Source organism: Phacochoerus africanus, chromosome 1 (assembly GCF_016906955.1).
Source record: "Phacochoerus africanus isolate WHEZ1 chromosome 1, ROS_Pafr_v1, whole genome shotgun sequence".
Taxonomy (NCBI): Eukaryota; Metazoa; Chordata; class Mammalia; order Artiodactyla; family Suidae; genus Phacochoerus; species Phacochoerus africanus.
This window is the reverse complement of record NC_062544.1, coordinates 153,601,713-153,624,409: the sequence shown is the minus strand read 5'-3', so window position 1 is coordinate 153,624,409 and position 22,697 is coordinate 153,601,713. Positions and strand designations below refer to the sequence as shown.

Here is a 22,697-nt window from a genome sequence, read left to right as displayed (position 1 = left end):
GTGCCTGTCTCTCCAGGCTGGGCTGCGTTTTCACACCTCCGAATTCAGGGGTCGTCAGCCACTTCCAAGTGCTACCCGGAGTGTGGAGCAGTTGTGTGGAGACCAGAGGAGGCATAAGGGTCTGATGCCAGAGGTGTGAACTGAGACTCCCATTCACCTCTCCGAGTCCGGCAAAGACCTGCCGGAGCCGGGTTCCAAGCAGGGCTGGAGGCGCCCCCCGCCCCCCGGTGTGGAAAACAAGGCCATGCGGTGGGCTTGGAGGGAGGAAGGGGCACCCTTGGGCCTGATTCTGAGGATGGGGTTGGTGGGGGTCCCGGGAGTCATGTACAGGACAGGCGGCCCCTCCACGGAGCCGGCCCTTGGACCTCTGTCATGTAAGGTAGCGAAAAGACAAGGGGACAGACACTGTGCTCCCCCGACCCGCCCACCCGCCACTGTGACCAGGCTTCTTGCCGCGGTGGTGGACGGTGCCCTCGGGGGAACGGAAGCGGGAGGAGTAGCACTGGGGACCGGGCTGCCTCCTGCCAGTCTCCACCCTTCGCGCCTTGGACCGCAGTCTGGCTGCCCCGCTGGCCAGGGTGGGAGCTAGGCAGCCTGGACGAGGCCGGCCGACTCGACCTTGCCCACTTGCCTGGTCCCCAGCAGGCGCTGCCTCGCCCCCCGCCGCCGCCGCCGCCGCCGCCGCCGCCGCCGCCGGGCGATTGGGGCGGGTGCTGGTCCAAGGTCTAGTCCCTGGGCGGGGCGGGTCCCGGTCTGGCTCCCGGTGTGGTCCCTGGCCCGGGCCCGCCCCGCCGCCTCTTCAGACCCGAGTAGGGCACCGCGCACGGGGCAGGGATGGGGAGGCGCTGCTGGCGGCGGCGCGCGCTGGCAGCCGCGTGTCTGGGAGCCGCGCTGCTGCTCCTGCTCCTGAGCGTCGCGCCGCGCGCCCTGCGACCGGGTGAGTGCTCACCGGCCCCGGGGCCGCCCCAGCGCGGCCGGACCCCCGACGGATGGGGGTACCTGATGTGTCTTCCCGGGGTGGGAGGCAGGGGCGGGTGGACTCAAAAAGCTCCAGATGCCCCGCCTGTGTCCCGGCTGCCCGTAAGCGTCTTCCCCCTCGGGACCGGGTCTCCCAAGGCCTGGAGAAGTGAGAGGGAACGGTTCGTGCACCACAGATTGCGCGCTGGTTCCGGGTGAGTGGTGGGTGGCGGAGGGCATTAGGCGCCGGGGGAGGGTAGCCTCGTTTGCCTCGCCTTCCCTTGGGTTTGCCCTCCAGATTCGCGGCCGCGCGTGGGCGGCGAGCTTGCCACTCCGGGTGCGGAGGTAGCCCCTCAGTGCACCTGGCTCTGCGCGTGGTGCACCTGGTCAGCCTGAAATTCACACGGTGAAGTTCTCAGGCCCTGAGCGCCCACCTCCAGGACTGCTGGGGTAACCAGCCAGCCAGTCGTGACTGCGGCCGTGCGGAGTAAGTGACCTGCTTGTCAGGCCTGTGCTGAGACCACTTACCTCAGAGACAGGGACGGCGTGGCCGTCTCACCCGCTGGCTAAACAGGCTGCCTGGGGCTTCGGAAGCCCTGGGGCCGGTTCTGATCTCTGCCTTTCTTTGCTTTTTCCTGCCGTGTGTGTGTGTGTGTGTGTGTGTGTGTGTGTGTGTGTGTGTGTGTGTGTGTTGGGGGGGGTTGGTGTGGGAGTGCGTTTGTGTTTGCCTTTTCTTGGTGTGTATGTGTGTGTGTTGGGGGGTCTTTGAGAATCCCTGGAGTCCGGGTTGGTGCCTGGTAGACAGGGCGTAGGGGGGAAGTCCCTGTGCCCCCGGTGGGAGGATACTATGAGGTGTGGGGTCAGGGTGGCCCAAGAGGTGAGGTGAGGCTTGTTTTAAGGCAGCACTGACACACCTGGCTGGGTCTGGGTTGGTGGATAAGAATCACACCACAGCCTTCCCTGCTGGGTGACCTGGCCCTGCCCTTTCAGGCCTCTGTATCCTCATCTATAAAATGGCCTGCTCAGGTTCTTCCTTACAGGGCTTCTGGGGAGGTGGAGTTAGCTTCACCAAGACACCCCTGCATCCTGGGGTCGAGGGGCTTCTTTAGCCAGTCAGAAGCCACTGGGACTATGTCTGGGCTGGGGACCAGGTGATCCAGGCGGGGGAGGCCACCTTGGTGCTCCTCCTAGTCCCCCTGCTGCTCACACTGTCTCCTCCACATCTAGACACAGCTGTCCAGACCTGAGCCTCCCCAAGCCTTCGAGAGGGAGCTCAAGTCAGCCTTTCCATCCCCCAATGAGTTCCCAGAGCTGGCTGCCAGGGGGCTGGTGCTCCTGGCTCCTGGCAGAGCTCCTGTGTCTTAGCTGAGTGGAGTGTCCCTCATCATAGCATGGGTTGTGGTCCTAGTGTCTGGCCCTGCCCGTTCCACCCACTCTCTGTCCACCCACTCTCATGGACCTGGAACCAGGCAGGCACAGTGGCTCCCAGCCCCCAGGGCTCAGCCCTGGCTGTGGGGGTGTGCAGGATGGGTGCGGGGAAGGGCCTCTATGGAAGGGGGCTGTGTGTGACCTGTTCTCCTCTGATGGACAGATCTCTTCTACCACCCCCTCTACCAAGGTTTGAGAGACAGGAAGCCAAGTCCTTGTCACCATCTGTGCTTTGTCCACCTGTGTCAGGGAGCTGCCTCCCACCCTGCTTCTTAGCCTTTGCCCAGGCTGGGCCCACCTGCCTCGTGAATATCCCTGGCCACAAACCTCCCACCCAGTAGGTGACCTCATGTGTCTGGTCTGGCAGCCCCTCTGGAGCCCTGCTTCCCTGGCCCTGGGTGGTGATGGGCGCTTCCTCTGCTTCCCAGAGCCACTTTCTTCTCCTTCTGGAGCCAGTGAGCCTGTGCCAATGGCAGGGGGAGCGGACATAGCTGGGCCTTCTGTCCAGAGCCCAGGGAAACAGCCTCAATAGGGCTCTCAGCATCTGTGTGTCCCAGCAGGATGGCCCCAGTTGAAAGGTGGTGGGCAGCAGCTAGGAAGGGTCATCAGTCTTGAAGTAGGTATTCCCAGACACTAGGTGAGGCACAGGGCTTATAAGAAAACAAGAGAGGCCCCTCCTCACAGGGCTGACCAGCCGGACATCAGCCCATACACCATCTTGGCAGTGATGAACCGGGAGTTAATTGATGTGAGGCAGTCTGGAGGGACGTTTGGCTTGAGATCCGAACAACAAGAAGTGCTGACCCTAAAGTGTAGAGGTTTCTGCAGGCTTGTCTGTGCAGGAGTCAGCGCAAAGGCCCTGAACTGGAGGCACCTAATGTGTTCACAAGCCAACAGGACGCTGGGGGCTGGAGCTGAAGTTCTCAGGGGAGGGTGGGGGTACACCTGGAGGCCCTGAGAGACTGGGACTGGGACTGGCTGTGAGCCAGCAGGACATCACATGGGCTTTACCATCACCATGGTGGCAGGAAGAGCCTGTGACTGTCCTGGCAGAGCTGCCCGGGCTGCAGTGGAAGTGACCTGCCCGGTCAGGGTCCTACAGGGGGTGTGGAACAAAGACAAGTGAAGAGATCTTCTTGGGAAAATGAAAACGAGGCAGGAGGACTTTCGCTTGCCAAGGGCTTGGTGACCACTGGAAACGTCCCTGACCCCGGGCCACCAGGTCCCCTAGAGACGGGCCAGGAAGCTGGTCTAAATGGTCTGATCTTGCAACACTGGCCCAGCTAGAACTTATTAACCAGAAACCATGTGTCATAACCTCTGCGCACTGGGCCAGGGGTCACCGGGCTGAGGGTCCCCCCGAGCGGTAAGGGGCTCACGGTACCATGCGGTTGTGCTGATGACCGTTTGTTGTTTCTCTGTTCTTGGTGTCCCCATGTAGCCTGTGGAGTGGTGAGGCTGGGCAGGCTCGAGTGCAGGGCTAGTGGGAGCCCAAGAGGAGCCTGGGGTCAAGCCTGTTTCTGGCCCTCACTTGCTGTGAGGCCACAGCATGTTTCTTTGCTTCTGTGAGCCTCAGTTTTCCGATCTGTCAGTGGGGATAAGAGCAGTTTCTCCCCCAGGAGTAGGTGTGTTGGTGAGTACAGCCTGCCCGGCTCCCCAGACTGCCTGCCCACTCCTGTGCCGCCCAGGACCTGCCAGCCATGTGCAGAGAACCGAGGGTGTCAGGCTGGGCCTCATACTAGCCCTAGGCCTGCTCTTGAGTCTGGGCTTTGCGGTTCCCAGGGCCTGGGTCCTGGGGTCCCCCTGACCGCAGGCAGCTTAACCCTTTGCTTCCGGCCCCTTCACACATGCTTGGCTGTGTGCTCTTTCGAACATCCAGCTGTTTCCCTGTGTCTCTTGTCTGCCTTCTCCCACTCTGTGTCCCTGTCCTAGTGCGCAGTTCTGTCTTTGGCACCCTCAGCCCCTCCCCTCTCTATAACCTCTTGCTATTTTTGTTGCCTTTTTCAAAGCAGAACCTGCCCGTGGTTTTGCCTGTGGCTGCTCTTTCCTGGCCCAGGCTACTCCCCAGCCACGAGGCTGGGTCTGTCCACTCCACTTACCCTGGGCAGAGAGGTCTGGGACCAGAAGCCCAATGGAGGGGTAGGGGCAGAGGTCACAGGGCAGATGGGCTTGGGCCATGGAAGGTTGCAGGATGTAACCTGACCCTCAGGGCCCCTGCCTCTAGCCGTGCAGAGTCAGGACCAGACCCAGGGATGGCCAAGGCATCCCCCTAAGGCCCTCCTAGACTCTTCTGTCCCCCTCCATGGCCTGCCTGCCCATCCCACTGGACCACGGTTCTCCTGCGGAGGGCAGTGGTGGGGGTGGAGCTGGGTGGGGGCAGCCCAGCCCTGTAATCACTGGCCTTGGCTATTTTGGGCCTCCCGCTTCCCTCCCACTGGCCTCTGGGGTCTGGTAGGACCCACTTTGCTGCGAGCTGTGGTCTGGCCAGGAAATGAGAATCCCACGCAAACACTGCTGTTTCTGGAAGGCTGGTGTTCCCAAGTCATGGGGCCCCAGGGCAGTGACACCATGGTTTGCTCCCAGCTGCAGGGAAGGAGAGCAGCTCCTGGCACTGCCCTGCACTTTGAGGGACCAGTCAGGGCTGCTGCCTTTTCTGCCAGATCATCTGGTGACAGTGGCCTTCTGGGACCTGTCCAGCTGCCAGGAGACAGAGGTTCGCGTCTTGGGACTGCTGATGCTCCAGAGACACAGGCCCTGAGACCTCACCCTCCACGTGCCCTGGTCACAGGAGAGCCTAGCCCTTGTTCCAGGGACCCTGGAGTAGGGAGGGGCCCTGAGGCTGCCAGAGGCATGGAAGGCAGACTGGACAGTGGCCTTCAGGCACACAGAGGGTTCTGAAGGCCAAGACAAGGCCTGTCAGGCTGGCATCGACTCATTCATTCAGCCAGCCTCCACCAGGCACCACTGCAGCTCGGTGGTTCTCAAAGCGTGCTCTCAGACTGTCAGAAATGCAGATTCTTGGGCTCCACTCCAGACCTACTGGGCAAAACCCCTGGGTGTGGGTCAGGCCATCTTTGTTTAACAGCCCCCCCACCCCAAAGCTAAAGTTTGAGAACCACTGCTTGTGGTCAGTATGCCAACAGATGAGTTCATCCAATTTCCCAAGTTTGTTTGTTTGCCAAAAACTTGTCTTAAGGAAAACTCTTGAATCCTGGCAGCATTATAAAGACTCCATTTTGTTGAAATCCAAGGATCATGGCAACATTTATTTTTCTTATAAATATATTATTTCCTCCTATAATCCTGAAATCTTTTTTTTTGGCTGCCCTGGATTATGAAGTTCCCAGGCCAGGGATCATATCCAAGCCACAGCTGCAATCTAAGCTGCAGCTTCAGCAACACAGGATCCTTAACCCACTGTGCTGGGCCAGGATCAAACCTGTGTCCCAGGGCTCCCAAGATGCCAACAATCCCACTGCACCACAGGGGGAGCTCCTGATCCTGAATTCTTAAAGCTGTTTTTCTTATGAGTATTCTTTCTATATTCTTATGATTTCAACAATTTCTTGATAGCCAGTGAATATATTTAAATTTTAAGTCAGATTTACATAAAATGTTCTAGGATATAACTTATTTTTACTGTGATAATACTGTCATTCCATAAAACTCACTTTTTTTAAGTGTACAGGTAGGTGGTTTTTAGTGTATTCCACAGCCGGGCACCATCACCACTGTACAAACGCAGCACAGCAGCCATCAGCAGGCCCCAGTTCCCAGGTCCTCCCCTCCCCATCCCACCCAGAGCCCTGGGAAACCACTCATCTACTTTCTGTCTCAGCATTTGCTGTTCCAGACACTTTATGCAGATGGAGGCAAACAATACGGGGCCTGTTGTGACTGGTTTTTTTCACTCAGGGTCGTGCTGCAAAGTTCAGTCACATGGTAACATGGTAGAAGGTGAGCAGGTTGCAGTGCTTCATTCCTTTTCTTTTTTTTTCCCCTAGGCATGTGGAAGTTCCCAGGATAGGGTTGAATCGGAGATGCCACTGCTGCCCTAAACCACAGCCAAAGCAACTCGGGATCCTTAACCCTTTGAGTGAGGCCAGGGATTGAAACTGCACCCTCATGAACACTAGTCAGGTTCGTTACTGCTGAGCCACAATGGGAACTCCTCATTCCTCCTTATTTTTATTTATTTTTGGCCACACATGTGGCATGTGGAGATTCCCAGGCCGGAGAGCAAACCTGCACCACAGCAGCAACCCAGACTTCTGTGGTGACAATGCTGGATCCTTAACCCCTGTGCCAGAAGGGAACTCCTTTTTTTTCCCCATTCCTTTATATAGTCATTAAGTCTGTTAGCTATGGGTTTTTCCCAGCCATTAAGTCTGTTAGCTTTTATCAGTTTGATGAAGCTCCCTTCAATTCCCAGTTGGTATAGTGTTTTCATCATGAAAGGGTATTAAATTTCATGCAATGTCTTTTTTTCTGTGTTTGTGGGGTTTTTGTTTCCTTATTCTATTAATATATTGTATTCCCTTGATTGATCTTTTGTGTGTGTGTGTCTTTTTTTGGGCTGCACCCACAGCATATGGAGATTCCCAGGCCAGGGGTCAAATCAAAGCTGTAGCTGCTAGCCTACACCACAGTCACGGCAATGATGGATCCGAGCCAATGTCTGCAACCTACACCACAGCTCATGGCAAAATGTCAGATCCTTAACCCAATGATCAAGGCCAGGGATCAAACCTGTATCCTCATGGATACTAGTTGGATTTGTTTCCACTGAGCTGTGATGGGAACTCCTTGATTGATTTTTTTATGTTGAACCAACCTTGCTCTCCTGGAATAAATCTCACTTGGTCATGTTGATGGATTCAGTTTGCTAGTATTTGTTGAGAGTTTTATATATGTATTCATGAGAAATAATGGTATATAGTTTTCTTTTCCTGTGATGTCTTTGTCTGGGTTTCGTATCAGGGTAATACTAGCCTCATGACAAATTGGGAAATGTTCTTCTTTTTTGTTTGTTGTTTTTTGAAGAGTTTGTAAAAGATGGGTATTCATTTTTCTTTAAATATTTGGTAAAATTCACCAGAGATGCCATCTAACTGCTTTCCTTGGTGGGAATTTTTTTAAATTATGAATTCAATATCTTTACTTGTTATATGTCTACTGAGATTTTTTCCATTTCTTTTTTTATATAATGATTTTTATTTTTTTTCCATTACAGCTGGTTTACAGTGTTCTGTCAATTTTCTACTGTACAGCATGGTGACCCAGTTACACATACATGTATACATTCTTTTTTCTCACATTATCCTGCTCCATCATAAGTGACTAGATGTATTTCCCAGTGCTACACAGCAGGATCTCATTGCTAATCCATTCCAAAGGCAATAGTCTGCACCTATTAACCCCAAGCTCCCAATCTATCCCACTCCCTCCCCCTCCCCCCTGGCAACCACGAGTCCATGATTTTCTTTTCTGAGATTTTTCCATTTCTTCTTGAGTCAACTTCAGGAATTTGTGTCCTTCTAGAAACGTGTCCATTTCACATAGGTTAAGATCCCTGTTGTACTGTTGTTCATATTATAGACTTACAACCTTTCTTGTTTCTGTAAGGTCTGGTACTAATGTCTCCTCTGTCATTCCCATTTTTGGTAATGTGAGTCTTCATTCTTTTTTTCTTGGTCAGTCTAGCCAAAGACGTGCCGATTTTGGTGATGTTTTTAAAGACTGAATTATAATTTATTAGTATGTTAATATACTCATATTTAAGAAAAAATATGATCCAGGAGCATATCCTTACCTATACTGACTCTATCACTGAGAATATATTCATATTAATTGAATATGTTTAAGATTTTTTTGTAATTAAAAAAATTTATTACTCAATGAATTTATTACATTTATAGTTGTACTATGATCATCACAATCCAATTTTATAGGATTTCCATCTCACGACCCCAGCCCATGCCCCCACCCCACAAACTGTCTCCTTTGGAGACCATAAGTTTTTCAAAGTCTGTCAGTGTCTGTTCTGCAAAGAAGTTCATTCTGTCCTTTTTTCAGATTCCACATGTCAGTGAAAGCATTTGATGTTGGTGTCTCATTGTATGGCTGACTTCACTTAGCATGATAATTTCTAGGTCCATCCATGTTGCCAAAAATGCAGGTATTTTGTTCCTTTTAATGGCTGAGTAATATTCCATTGTGTATATGTACCACATCTTCTTGATCCACTCCTCTGTCAATGGACATTTAGATTGTTTCCATGTCTTGGCAATTGTATATAGTGCTGCAATGAATGTTGGAGTACATGTGTCTTTTTGAGTCATGTTTTCCACAGTGGTTGCACCAATTTACAATCCCACCAACAGTGTAATGGGGTTCCTTTGTCTTCACACCCTCTCCAGCACTTACTGCTTGTAGACTTTTTGATGATGGCCATTCTGGCTGGTGTAGGGTGGTGCCTCATTGTGGATTTGATTTGCATTTCTCTAAGAATGAGTGATGTTTAACATCTTTTCATGTGTTTTTTGGCCATCTGTATGTCTTCTTTGGAGAGCTGTCTGTTTAGATCTTCTGCCCATTTTTTGATAGGGTTGTTTTTTTTTTTGGTATGGAGCTATAGGAGGTGTTTATAAATTTTGAAAATTAATCCCTTGTCAGTCGCTTCATTTGCAAAGATTTTCTCCCATTCTGTGGGGTGTCTTTTCATTTTGTTTAGGGTTTCCTTTGCTGTGCAGAAACTTTGAAATTTAATTAAGTCCCATTTATTTATTTTTGTTTTTACTGTCACTACTCTAAGAGGTGGATCTGAGAAGATGTTACTGTCGTTTATGTCAGAGAGTGTTTGGCCTATGTTTTCCTCTAAGAGTTTTATAGTGTCTGGTCTTATATCTAGGTCTTCAATCCATTTGGAGTTTATTTTTGTGTGTGGATTTAGGGAGTGTTCTAATTTCACTCTTTTCCATGTGGCTGTCCAGTTTTCCCAGCACCACTTATTGAACAAGCTGTCCTTTCTCCATTGTATATTCTTGTCTCCTCTGTCATTGATTAGTTGGCCATAGGTGCATGGGGTTAATTCTGGGCTTTCTGTCCTGTTCCACTGATCTATAGTTCTCTCTCTCATATGTGCCAGTACCATATGGTTTTGATGACTGTAGCTTTGTAGTACAGTCTGAAGTCTGGAAGCCTGATTCCTCCAGCTCCATTTTTCTTTTTCAGGATGTCTTTGGCTATTCTGGGTCTGTTGTGCTTCCAAACAAACTTGAAAATATTTTGTTTGAGATCTGTGAAAAATGTCCTTGGTAATTTGATAGGGATTGCATTGCATCTGTAGATTGCCTTGGGTAGTGTGGTCATTTTGATAATATTGACTCTTCCAATCTAAGACCATGGTATGTCTTTCCATCTATTTGTGTCATCTTTGATTACTTTCACCAGTGTCTTATAGTTTTCAGAGTACAGGTGTTTTGTCTCTTTAGGTAGGTTTACTCCTAGGTATTTTATTCTTTTGGATGTGATGGTAAACAGGATTGCGTCCCTAATTTCTCTTTCTGATCTTTCATTGTTAGTGTATAGAAATGCCGTCAATTTCTGTGTATTAATTTTGTGTGCTGCAACTTTGCCAAATTCATGGGTGAGCTCTAACAGTTTTCTGGTAGAGTCTTTAGGATTCTCTAGGTACGGTATCATGTCATCTGCAAAAAATGATAGTTTTACTTCTTCCTTTCCAATTTGGATTTGTTTTATCTCTTTTACTTCTCTGATTGCTGTGGCTACTATGTTGAATAGTAGTGGTGAGAGCGGACATTCTTGTCTTGTTCCTGATCTCAGCGAGAATTTCACCATTGAGAATGATGTTACCTGTGGGTTTGACATATATGGCCTTAATTATGTTGAGGTAGGTTCCCTCTATGCCCACTTTCTGAAGGGTTTGTATCAGAAATGGGTATTGGATTTTGTCAAAGGCTTTTTCTGAGTCTATTGAGAGGATCATATGGTTTTTATTCTTCAGTTTGTTAATGTGGTGTATAACACTGATGGGTTTGCAGATATTGAAGAATCCTTGCATCCCTGGGATAAATCCCACTTGATCATGATGTACAATCCTTTTAATGTATTGTTGGATGCGGTTTGCTAGTATTTTGTTGAGGATTTTTGCATCTATGTTCATCAGTGAAATTGGCCTGTAGTTTTCTTTTTTTGTAGTATCTTTGTCTGGTTTTCACTAAAAAACACATTTTGAGTGAAAGAGTAACATAGCAGGCTGAGTTTGTGGTAGTTTTAAGGAAGATTGAGGAATGTGGTAATGAGACAAACGGTGTTCTTGTGCTCAGAGGTATCCACCCTGGGCCACGGCTGAACCCACATTTACCAGGAGGTACCATGGGCAGGGGAACCATGGGTGGCTATAGTGTCCACAGTGGGTCACCTGCACTGCCACCTGCCAGTCACCTGCAGCTTGGCTGTGCCCCCTCCACAGCTGCCCAGCTCCTTCTCCTGCCTACACCCAGGATCTGGGGAGGTTGGGCCCCCACCAACCTGCTGAGGCCTCTTCCCCAGGCTCCATGAACATGGTGCTGGCAGAGGAGAGTGTGAGGTGAAGGCAATGGGCCAGGTGAGGCTGGAGGTTAGGGCATTCTGGGAGGGCTGTGGTTTCTACCTTGCCTCTTGTCACCTCCTTCCTGGCATCTTTCCCCAGTACAATTTTTCTACTGTACAGCATGGTGACCCAGTTACACATACATGTACACATTCTATTTTCTCACATTATCATGCTCCATCATAAGTGACTAGATGTAGTTCCCAGTGATACACAGCAGGATCTCATTGCTAATCCATTCCAAAGGCAATAGTTTGCATCTATTAACCCCTTGCCCAGCACCTTTCAACTCTGGAGGGCAGGACATGGGGGCAGGAGCAACACCAAGCACCCTCTCCCGGGGGACTCCTGCACCCCCAAGGCAGGTGATACATGGGGGGAAACAGTCCAAGAGGTGGGTCAGATGTGCCCAGGTGAGTCGGCCAAGCTATCTGGTGCATCAGTGAACACCTCTGTCCTTATGTCCCCAGTATTTGACAACAGGGCCATGGGCTCCAGCTGGCTTGGTGGGAGGAGGAGGAGTCCCCTGCAGATGCTCCACGACCTGGACCAGGTAGGTGGACAGACATCCCCCTGCCACTTCCCTCCACCTGCAGCCATGGGAATCCAAGAGTCCATGCAGACCTGCTGTCATGGGGCTGCAGTTGCATCCAGGCTCTGTCTGGGAAAGAGTATGGGGCTGTGACAAGCGCAAGGCTTAGGGGCAGATGGAGAGTCCTAGGGTGTCCAGCACGCATCTGCCTGCCCACCCCAAGCCAGCAGTGGGCAAAGTCCCACATAAAAGAGCAGCAGACTGCATGCTGCCCACAGCAGGGATGGCCACAATAGGAACCCCAATTTCAGTGCCACCACGACAGAGAAACAGGCCTGCGTGTAGTTCTCAGGCACACGCCCTTGCTGGGACTGCACACCGTCATTCCCTAAGGTAAATGGCTATGCCCACCAAGGGCACACAGCCCAGCAGCACATTCAGACACCACTACTGAGCACCTGCTAGATGCTGGCTGTGTTCAGCACCCGTGGATACAGTGTCATTCAGGTGGGCTGGGTCCCTGCCCTGTGGGGCTCATGGCCCCATGGTTGGGGGGACAGCATCCCACTGCCTCCTGCCCTGGCCTCCACTGATTCTCATCTAGACGGGCAGGACAAGCTGCCAAGAGCATTCTTCCAGGAGGGACCTGTGTAGACTGGAGACCCTCTCTAAGAACGGGACATGAGGCTCAGGCCTCCAGGGGGTGAAGACATGAACAGCAGGGGCCGAGTGCCTGGTGGTGAGTGGAGGATGGAGGGGGTGTGAGGTGGGCCAGGACTGGGCAGGGGCAGTAGGGAGCCATGGAGGGGGTTTTAAGCCGGGATAATGCTCCCTGAATCCCTGGGGGCTGAGCTGACAGGGCCTCTGGGGCTCACGGGCCCACATCCTTATGTTGCAGGTGGGGAGGTCTAGGTTCAGAGAGGGGACAGACTTGTCCTGGGCCACAGAGCAAGCGGAGGGCAGGCCAGGCCCTCGGCAGCTTCTGAGGGGCAGAAGGGGCTGGCTTGGCCCCCTCGCAGCCCAAAGGCCCAGGGGCCATCTCGTGTGCAGACACCTTGCTGCTGGACAGGTAAGAGCAGAGCAGCAGTGTGACCAACACCAGGAGCTCAGGTTCTGAGACCTCACGATGGCCTCATGGCAGCTAAGTAAGAAAAACTGGTCCTCCCCATTCACAATTGAGAAGATGGCACAAGAAGGCCATGGACTCTGAGAGGGTCACACAGCTCGTAAGGACTAGAGCCAGGCTAAGGGTCAGGCAGCTGAGTCCAGCCAGGCTGGTAGGGGTCGCCCAGGAACAGCCTGGCTTCTGAGTCCTGAAGGACCCAAGCTGGAGCCCCAGCTTCTCTACTTGAAACCTGGAGGCAACCCATTTCTTCTGAGCCTCAGTTTTCTCATTTGTAAAATGGAGCTAGCAGTAACTGTCTTGGTATTCATGGGGCTGCAAACAAGAGAAAAGCTAATTGAGGCCAATTGAAGCCATGAGGATGGTCACTGCTTACTTCTCCAGATGCTGAGAGAGCAGAAGCCCATGGCTCAGCAGCAACACACTGGTCACCGTCATCCTCTGGATTTTGACTTCTGTCAGAGACCTGCTGCCTCATGGCTTCGAGATGACTGCCAGGGCTCCAGACAGCTACACACAGGACAGTACCCAAGCAGAAAGGAAGGGGGTGGGGCAAAGGGTTTTTTCCTTCCAGAGCCTTTACTTTTTGTCCTGAAGGAGAGTCTTTCCTGGGAGCCATCCTGCAGACCTCCCCTCACATCTACCTGGCCAGAAGCAGGCCACATGCCCAATTCTGGACCCAGTGCTTTCGTGAAGGTGTGTGAGGTTGCTGTGACGGGTTCTTCCCTGAGGCTGGACACACAGCCTAACACAACTGTGGTCTGCTGGCAAGGAGGAGGGTGACGGACACAGGAGTGGCCAAATGTTTCTGCCAGAAGATGGGTGGATGGTTTGGATGGTGAAAGCAAACCTTGGCCGTGGGGCCCCTGGACACAGCCTGCTCCGGGAACCCAGGCAGAGCCAGACTTCCATGGCCAAACCTTGAGTCAGTGCCTCAGAGGTGGGAGCAGGACTCTGATGTTCCCAGGCCTCCCACAACCCTAGCTGGATGTAGCAGCGCCCACGACATTACGTGGAAAAATAATTCGGGCATGTGGCTGTGCTTCCTGCCTGGCCCTGCGGAGCGTTCACGGCTCCAACATGACTTCTGATACTTAGTCAAAATCTCTTCTACAACTACGTAGGTCCTCGTTTTCCTCTGCTTAAACTTTTCATTTTGGAAAATCAAACATGCACAGAAGTAGTGAGAATAAACAAACCTCGACGTTCCCCATCCAGTCTGAATGGTGACCAGCTCTCCAGTCTTGTCACATCAGACCCTCTCCCCCTAACTCCTACCTGGCATTATTTTGAGGCAAATCCCAGCTGTGCTGATTTTGTGACTATTCTGGTACAGATCTCAGAGACTCCTTGCAACCTGTCCTTTTTGAAACATTTTTTATACCTTTCCCCACTCTTTTAAACCCGGTGTGTAACATGTCAAATTCTATTCTATGCCTTAGTGTTTTTCACTTAAAGGATCTGGGACGCCTGTGAATCCGCTTAAAGGCATCAGAAGCCCTTGTGAACCTGTGCCCCACCCGCACCCACACTCCTCCAACCTCATGTGCCTGCCCTGTAGGCCCTGGGTGAATCGGCCCTTCCTCCACATGCTACGTGGGCCTCCTCTAAAATGGAAACACTCTCAAGACTTGTTTCTTAACTGAGGTATAACTCACATACCATAAAGTTCACTCTTTGAGAGTGTATAAGTTAGTGGGCTGTGGTATATTTACAAGGCTGCACAACCAGCACTCCTATCTAATTTCAGAACATTTCCATCACTCCAAAAAGAAACCCAGTACCCATGAGCAGTCACTCCCTATTTCCCCTGCCCCCCACCCCTGAGAGCCACCCACCTACTTCCTGTCTCTGTGGATCTGTTCTGGACATTTCACATACACAGAACCATGCAACATGTGGCCTTTTGTGCCTGGCTTATTTCACTTAGCATAATGTTTTCTAAGTTCATCCGGTGTCATTCCTTTTTATGGCTGAATAACATCCAATCGTATGGATGGACCACATACCACTTATCCATTTATCAGCTGATGGACATTTAAGCTATTTTCACTTTTGGGCCATAAATAATATTGACATGAACATTTGTGTACAAGTTTTTATGTAATACACGTTTTTAGTTCTCTGGGGCAAATATCTATGAGTGGAACTGCTGGGCCCAATGCTTACTTTTTTCCATAGCAGCTGTGCCATTTTGTCATTTCACATTCTCACCAGCAAGGAGTGGAGGTTCTGCTTTCTCCACATCCTCATCAACATGTTACTATCTTTTTTTTTTTTTTCTATACCGAAAACTTTTACTGCAACTTTGAGAAACTGAAACACTTTCTCCTAAGAACTCTTATTAGATGACTCACCCCAAGGGGAAGGGCAGGGGGGTTGGGGGGTTAGTCTTGGGAGTGGAGACCCTCCTTAGGGCAGAAATGACTTGAAGAAAGAGAAGGGAGAACCTGAAGTGGCGCCTTGGCTCCCTGCCTGGCGGAGGCTGGCCAGGAGGTGATGGGCATCATAGAATTCGGAGCATTGTCAAGTGCAGGGCAAGGAGCCTGGCGCCTGGGAAGCCTGGATACAGGTCATTTTACAGAGGGGGCAAGGATAGGATAGGAACTGAGGTCAGAATTTGTTGGGAGGTACGGGAGGGGGGGCGGCGAAGAAATCAACACTCAAAGGCATATGCCAATTTATCAGAACAAAATTACCTTTCTCATTGAACAACAAAAATAACTCAAGAGCCTACAAGCCGCTGCATTTTCCAACCCTATTTATATGTAGTTAAAGCTACAGTTCCCATAGCTCACCCTGCTTTTCCTAAGGCAGCTGCTCAATTTGCGCTCGCCCCCTCCGTGCTGAGCGCTCGGGTCACACCTCTTTATCAGGCTGGCTTCGACGCCGCAAATTGGTTACCTGCCTCAGTCCTGTCCTCCTGCCGCCTGGCAGGGTAAATTCATCCCCCAACTCTGGGTCCCCCGCCCGCCGCCGCCCCGCAACCCTGACCCACCCTGTCCTCTCAGGGCCGGCTCTCCGACTTGGCTGAGGTGCACCGGCAACGGCGCGACTGGTTGCGTCGCACCTGCAGCCGCCACACGCGTCGGCAGCACCTGCTGCAGCCCGAGGACCTGCGGCACGTGCTGGTGGACGACGCGCACGGCCTGCTCTACTGCTACGTGCCCAAGGTGGCCTGCACCAACTGGAAGCGCGTGCTGCTGGCGCTGAGTGGCCGCGCGCCCAGCGACCCGCGCACCATCCCCGCGCACGAGGCGCACGCGCCCGGCCGCCTACCCTCGCTGGCCGACTTCAGCCCGGCCGAGGTCAACCGCCGCCTGCGCGCCTACCTGGCCTTCCTCTTCGTGCGCGAGCCGTTCGAGCGCCTGGCGTCGGCCTACCGCAACAAGCTGCAGCGGCCCTGGGGCGCCGACTTCCAGCGCCGCTTCGGCACTAGCATCGTGCGGCGCCTGCGGCCGCGCCCTGGCCCCGACGCGCTAACCCGCGGTCACGACGTACGCTTCGCCGAGTTCCTGGCTTACCTGCTGGACCCGCGCACGCGCCGCGATGGGCCCTTCAACGAGCACTGGGAGCGCACCCACGCGCTCTGCCACCCATGCCGCCTGCGCTACGACGTAGTGGGCAAGTTCGAGACGTTGGCTGAGGACGCGGCCTTCGTGCTGAGCCTGGTGGGCGCGCCCGGCTTGCGCTTCCCCGAACCGCCGCCCGGAGCCGGGGCGGCCGCCGCACACGACCGGGCGGCGCGCCTCTTCCGCGACATCAGCCCCTTCTACCAGCGACGCCTCTTTGGCCTCTACAAGATGGACTTCCTGCTCTTCAATTACTCCGCCCCCTCCTATCTGCGGCTGCGCTAGCCCTGCGGGGAAGTGTGTGTCGAGCGAGAGGGAGAGAAGAGAAGGGGATGAGGGGGATGCGGGGGCTGCGGGTCCGACTCCACCCCGAGCCCAGGTGCATCACAATTATAACTCACCCACCTGCTCTGCTGTCACCCCTCAGCAGCTCCTGCTGTCTGGTGCTTGTCTGTCACACGTCTCCCTTGCAAGCACTGTGTGCAGCAGTGCCCCCTCGACTGTCTCCAGGATCTGCCTGCTCTGACCTCTTGCTGGTGCCAGAAGGTCACAGGCTGTCAACTGCTCCCCCCCCCAAAAAAAAATGGGGTCTCGGCTGGGTCACCAGATGACCTGAGAAAGCAGGGTTTCATGGGCAGAGCTGGACAGGTCGTGAGGGCCCCCATAAGCGATTTTCTACTAAAACCACACACCAAGTTCCTAAAAGGGACAGAGATTACCAATGGAAGGTTCGAAGGCCTTCTAACTCATCACTGACCTGCATGTCCCAGTCACTTGGAACTGGGTAGTCCTGGTTAGCACTTCCTCGGGATGGACGTGATGTGGGTGGATTGGGTTACAAACTTGTTTGAAGTTTCATCGTTCTTTGCTTTTTCTGGCTTTTATTGTCAGGAAAATATTTCTCAGGTTTTTGTAGTTATGGAGTTGGTTTTGGTTTCAATTTTATGCTGTGGATTTGACATCCAAGCAGCTTCCCAGGAGGCATATTTCCGTGATTTAAAAGTTTGCTAAAATAAACCCCTGTTTCTTTGTAACTGACACTGCATCACCCAGTTTTAGAATCGTCTGCCACTGACTGATGGCCTTGGGGTGAATGCAGACCCAGGGCTGCTCAGGCTGTCATGGAGACACTCTGAGGGGTCAGTGGCCCAGGGCTTGGGTGCTGGCTGTTCCAGTGATGGGAAAAAGGGGCTGCCTGTTCGAAGGGCACCAACTGTGACTCACACCAGGCGGCCTCAGCTGGTCCCTCTTGTCCGAAGGCGGTGGTAGGCCTGGCGGGATGGCTCGGGCTCTGTTTCCAGCCAGAGCCCCTGGTGCATTTGGCATTGCTTTGCCAGCTGCAGGGTAGGCTGGGTGAGTGCCCTTTGCAGTACCCACTTCTGGGGGGCTGCCCAGAGCTCCCACGTGGCAACTGCACCCCCTCCCTGGGGCTCCCCTGATTGCTGGGCCTGCTGGGCCTGTGCACAGGGAGTGGGCAGGTGAGGAGCTCAGGCCCCAAGAGGCCTTGGACCTGTCTGCCAGAAATGGGGGCCACCCTTGCCATGCTGCCCCTCAGGTGGGAAATTGTAGAGTTCTCCCTGGGGTGCGCTAGTGACTCAGCCCTGGGTGTCTGTGCTGGTGGCCAGCTCAATAGCACAGCCCTCCCTGCTCCTCCTCTGGGCCCCCCTCATGGGCGAGGCTTGTCTCCAGACCTCCCCAGGTTGGATCCCCTGCACACCTGCTGCTTTGGGAGAGAGGGGTGTGGGGACCCTGAGGGTGATCAGGTTGGCCTGTGCACAGGCGCACCCTGGTCCCTCACGCCTGTGTGACCAATGTGGAAGCTCCCTGATGGCGGGCAGCCCAGCCACCTGCTCCTTAGGAAGCCCCTCCCGGTGCCAGCTGCACTCTGCATGGGGATATATCGGCTGGGCACGTTGGCAGCACGTCCCCTGCTGCCCCTCATGGTAGCTTCTCAGGTCTATGGGTAACTGCACAGAGAGCTAAGCCAGCCCCCTGCTGTCACACCCTTAGCATGAGGCCCCCTGACACTTATCTTCTTTGAGGACATCGTGGACACTCAGTGCACAGTGTACTGACAGTTCCTGCTCCCTGAATACACTCACTCTACAGTGAACCCCAGGAAGGAGCCCATTGACCAGACACATCTTATGACTCTAGATTCAGGGACCAACTGAGCCTGTTCTACTCACAGACCCACTCCCTTTGCACCACAGGCTGGAGGAGCCCTGCCACATCTGGGCCTCTGCAGGTGAAGCTGGAGGTCGATCTGAAGGAGCCTCTTTCGGTCAGTTACTCCTGCCACATGCAGAGGGATCCTTGGGAATTGTGTGGTGCTAGCTGGCGGGGGGGCGGGGGAGGTATGTTCAGGAGCCTCTGCCCAGCAAGTCCTCTCCAGGGACAAGGACAGGATGGCTCAGAGCAGCATCTTCCACCACAGCAAAGTGCAGACAACCCAACATCTAGAGGAAAGAGAATGGCTGCTGCCCACCTCATTAAGGGTGGCCAATCTGATCACCCTCAGGGTCCTCACACGCCTCTCTCCCAGTGAGAGGGCTATAGCGAGTGGTCTTATTTCACATTCTTGCCCAAGGCACCAAGATGACTGTCTAGCCCCGTTTTTGTGGCACAGAGGGAAACCGTGACATCTTCAGCCCCCAGTCCTCACGTGTGCTGCCACTGTGGATTCCAAAGGGATCCTGAGTGTCTGCTCTCCAGCGGGCTAGAGGACCCTGCTTTGGCTCCAGGTGACTTCTCTTTGAAGTCAGAATACACCAACAATACAGTATTAGGCTCATGCATTTAAAATTTAGAAAATGTCATGCCCCTCTCAGCCCTGGACCCAAGTCCCAAGTTTTTCTATAGCAACAGCTGTTACATGCTCCATAAGCACACCCATATGCATGTACACACATGTGCACACACACATCTGCACACGTGAGGGCATACCCATACATGTATATATACACACATGCACACACGTTTTCTAATAGACACAATGGCAGCATATTAGACCCTCTGCTTTAAAAAAGATTTGAGCATACTTTGTAGATTGTTCCAGATCAGTATGTAACAACCTGCATCTTCATTTTAATGGCTGCCTGGTATTTGGGAAGCAGCCAAAGCAAAATTGAAAGCCCCTCATCAGGGATACTTAGGTGGCTTCCAATCTCTCAATAGTCCCTATAGCACAGGAAGAAAGATCATGGTCCAAACATCTTTACTTCAGTGTATGAGCATATCTTTGGGGTAAATGCTTGGAAATGACATTCACACTCTGTAAGACTGACCATCACCCTAGTTTATGGATGAGAACATAGAGCGCAGATGTGCAGAGTAACTGGTCCAAGGGATATGACTTGCGCAGCGTTTATTCCAGTGGTGACCTTTCCCAGGCTCCTCAAATTGCTCCCTCCACACAGATCGCCTCAGCCCTGAGCGCCCTGGGCAGTGGGGTTCAGGGGTGGTCTGAGATGCTGGCTGAGCAGGGCTGGGCTCCTGGAGGGGCTTCTTGGGGTGTGGGTATCAGGGGTAGGGAAGCGGCGGCTCAGCAGCACCAGCTCCCAGATGATGCTCAGTGGTGGTGGACGTGGAAGCAGAGATGGAGGCGGTGGGCAGAGACTGGACAGTGCCGGGAAGTCTGGGGCCCCAAGCCTGGAGAAGCCACAGAGACCCGCGCTGGCCACAACTAAGACTCTACTCCCAGCCTGGCAGCCTGCAACATCCATGTGCTCGCCAGATTGCCTGCAATCTCCAGGAGGTGCACGAGCATCATGTGGCCACCTCCCCCAGGGAGACCACTCCCCCATCTCCCCCCCTCCCCCGCCCAGTGAGACCACCCCCACCTGCATCAGGGTCTCAGCCGCTTCCTTTACCCTCCGGTGAATGTGGCCATTTAGCAAATTGGTGACCCACCCCTGGGGCTGGGGTGTGAGGAAAGGCAGTTCCAGGGGCAGGCCTCAGCCTCCCTCCCCCAGTACCAAGGGCACGGCCATGCCCAACCCCAGAGTGAGGATAATCTCAACTGACCAGGGACACCTGTGCCCTTAGCCCTGGCCTGTCAGTACAGAGGGCAGAGCAGAGCACCACCTGTGCTTCTGTGTGTGTGTGTGTGTGTGTGTGTGTGTGTGTGTGTACATACATCTGTGCACTGACTCTTGAGGTGGTGTTCAGGGGACCTCGTGCATCCTTGTGACCTGCCAGGGTAATACACCGAGTATGGAACCAGGGGCACCCCAGGGAGAAAAGATGTCGCCCTGAGGCCTGGCATACCTGTGCAACCCTGTTTGTGAGGCTGAGGCCCTTGGGAGGTGGGTGGAAGCTCTAAACCAGCCAGTCCCAGAGGCCCCTCAATGTCTGACAGCTGCTGTGTGCCAGGTGAGTGACAGCCCAGTTTAGGACAAGTGTGTGTCTGTGTGTCCTAATGTTCGAGTATGTGGGTCTCTGCAAGTGTGTCAAGGTGTATTCCTGAGTGTCTCCCCCTGTGCATGGGCTGTGTTGTATGTGATCCGTGTGGGCCACCCTGTGCAGGGTCCCCTGCTGGCACTGCCACCCTCAGAGAAGGCTGTGCGCCATCCAGAAGCTGGCTGGCTCCCCTCCACTCTGCCTTCAGGCCTGCTTCCCCCCACTACCTCCACGGGCCAGGCCCCCACCCTGAGCTGTCTACTATGGAGTGACTCTAGGCTCTAGCGTCTCCTCTGGTCTCGGCCTCCTCAGCCTGGTGGTGGAGGGGAAAGCCAGGTGGCATGGTTCCCAGGTGGTGACAGCAGACTTGGGCCTGGGACTCACCCTCTGACAGGGATGGACCTCGTTGGCACCAACATCTTTTGCAGGGGCAGCTGCTCCCGCAGCGAGCTGTTCATCTTCGCCACTGCCCAGGCCTGCAGGGACTCCAGTTTGGGCTCTGCCAGCCATGAGAACCTGTGGGGTACCTGGCACCTTTGGGGGCTGTAACCAGGCCACATGAACTACCTGTCGCTCAGGTGGCTCTTCCTATGTCCCAGATTGCTCTGAGTGCTTTATAGGCTGGAAGGTAGGTATTGTTATGCACACCTTATAGATGGGGAAACTGAGCCTGGAGGTTAAGTGACTTGCCAAGGCCATACCCCTAGGAAGTGGCAGAGCTGGGATCTGGGCCAGCAGCTGCCTCAGCCCTGCCTTGGTCCTGCAACAGTGGCCTGGCCCAGGGAACCCCCCAGCCCCAGCTGTCAGCCTCCCCTTGTTTCACTCAAAGGCCACTCTGCCATGTTTACCTGCCATGCTGGGCCTCACAGGACAAAAGAGTCTGCAGCCTGGTGACAGAACAAGGGTGCAAGGTGAGGACAGGCATCCAGCCAGCCTGCTGCAGGTGCACGCCAGGAATCTTTGTCCCAAAGGTCCAGCTGGGGGTAGCCGTCAGCCCTCCCTCCCCCTCCAAGGCTGCTGTGTTTTATCCTGGAGGCTGTTAGCCTCACTGACAGTGGGACCCAGGCCCCAGCCTGCTTCTTCAATACACTGAGAAAAGGGTGCTGCTGGCTGAGGCCCAGCACCACCTGGCATTTGGTCTCTGCTGATTCCCAGGGGCCCTGGGGCTTTGCAAACTCCTGCCTGACCCTGGTCAGAATCACAACCTCGCAGGAGCAGGTGTCTTGCATGGGCTCCTGGGTGGCCCAGGTGGATGGCCACTGGCCCTGAGGGAAGTTCCAGCCAAGGCTCTGGGGTGCCTGGCACTTCTCTGGAGGCCTTGGCCAGGCTGGGATGGGGGCAGAGGTGGACACCCACTGTCATGGAGCACAGAGCTGCTCAGGGAGCTCCCTGTGGACAGAGCCCCCAGGACCCACGCTATACCCAGAGTGCCTTCCCGGGTGGCTGAGGGGGCCATGACTTGGTGGAGGTCAGCGCCTGTACCTGTATGGAAACTTCCTGGCAAACTTCTCCTGGGTCCCAGTCCTACTCTTCTTACATGGATGGCACTTCTTGGGGGCCTCCGTGTCCATCACAGAAGGGGGCTAAGTTGAGGTGCGCCCTTCAGCCACAGCTGGAAGATGGGTGGGAGGAGCCAGTGGGGACGTGGGTGGCACACAGCTTCCCCTTGACCCACCATAGGCCCTTGTGTGCAGAGCCCTGGGACTGAGGGAGGGCTAAGTGAGCCACGTTGCCCAGGACCCTCATAACACTGCTCTAGGATGTTTGCTCTGGTGTGCGTGTGCGTGCGTGTGGGGGTGTTGTGTGCACACATGCCTGGCTCCATGCACTTCTATCCCACCCACCCTCCACCCCACCCGTAACTCTGGTAACCATGGATTTACGCCAGCCTGGCCTCTAAGGAAAGGACTTCACGATGGGATGCAGATGGAATCACATGGAAGGCACCCTCCTTCCGCCAGCATCATGTCCGAGAGAGTCATCACAGGGCTGTGTCTACAGGGGCTCCTGCTCCAGGCTGAGCTGGATTAACCGTCACCCACTGGGGGACACTTGGCATTTTCCAGTCTG

At 53.8% G+C, this 22,697-nt stretch overlaps 2 protein-coding genes across 2 annotated transcripts; one reads left to right on the top strand and one right to left on the bottom strand.

Moving 5' to 3' along the window:
* The first annotated feature begins 724 nt into the window (after positions 1 to 724).
* On the top strand, positions 725 to 17,264 carry CHST13 (carbohydrate sulfotransferase 13). The gene is made up of 3 exons (XM_047782662.1): positions 725 to 937; positions 11,470 to 11,552; positions 15,666 to 17,264. The coding sequence occupies exons 1-3, from the start codon at positions 835 to 837 to the stop codon at positions 16,509 to 16,511; spliced, it is 1,032 nt and encodes a 343-aa protein (XP_047638618.1). The 5' UTR covers positions 725 to 834; the 3' UTR covers positions 16,512 to 17,264.
* A 2,387-nt stretch (positions 17,265 to 19,651) lies between these two features.
* C1H3orf22 (chromosome 1 C3orf22 homolog) lies at positions 19,652 to 22,297 on the bottom strand. The gene is made up of 3 exons (XM_047752076.1): positions 22,110 to 22,297; positions 21,012 to 21,143; positions 19,652 to 19,877 (listed from the first exon to the last, which is right to left on the bottom strand). The coding sequence occupies exons 1-3, from the start codon at positions 22,196 to 22,198 to the stop codon at positions 19,652 to 19,654; spliced, it is 447 nt and encodes a 148-aa protein (XP_047608032.1). The 5' UTR covers positions 22,199 to 22,297.
* Between the last annotated feature and the right edge of the window lie 400 nt (positions 22,298 to 22,697).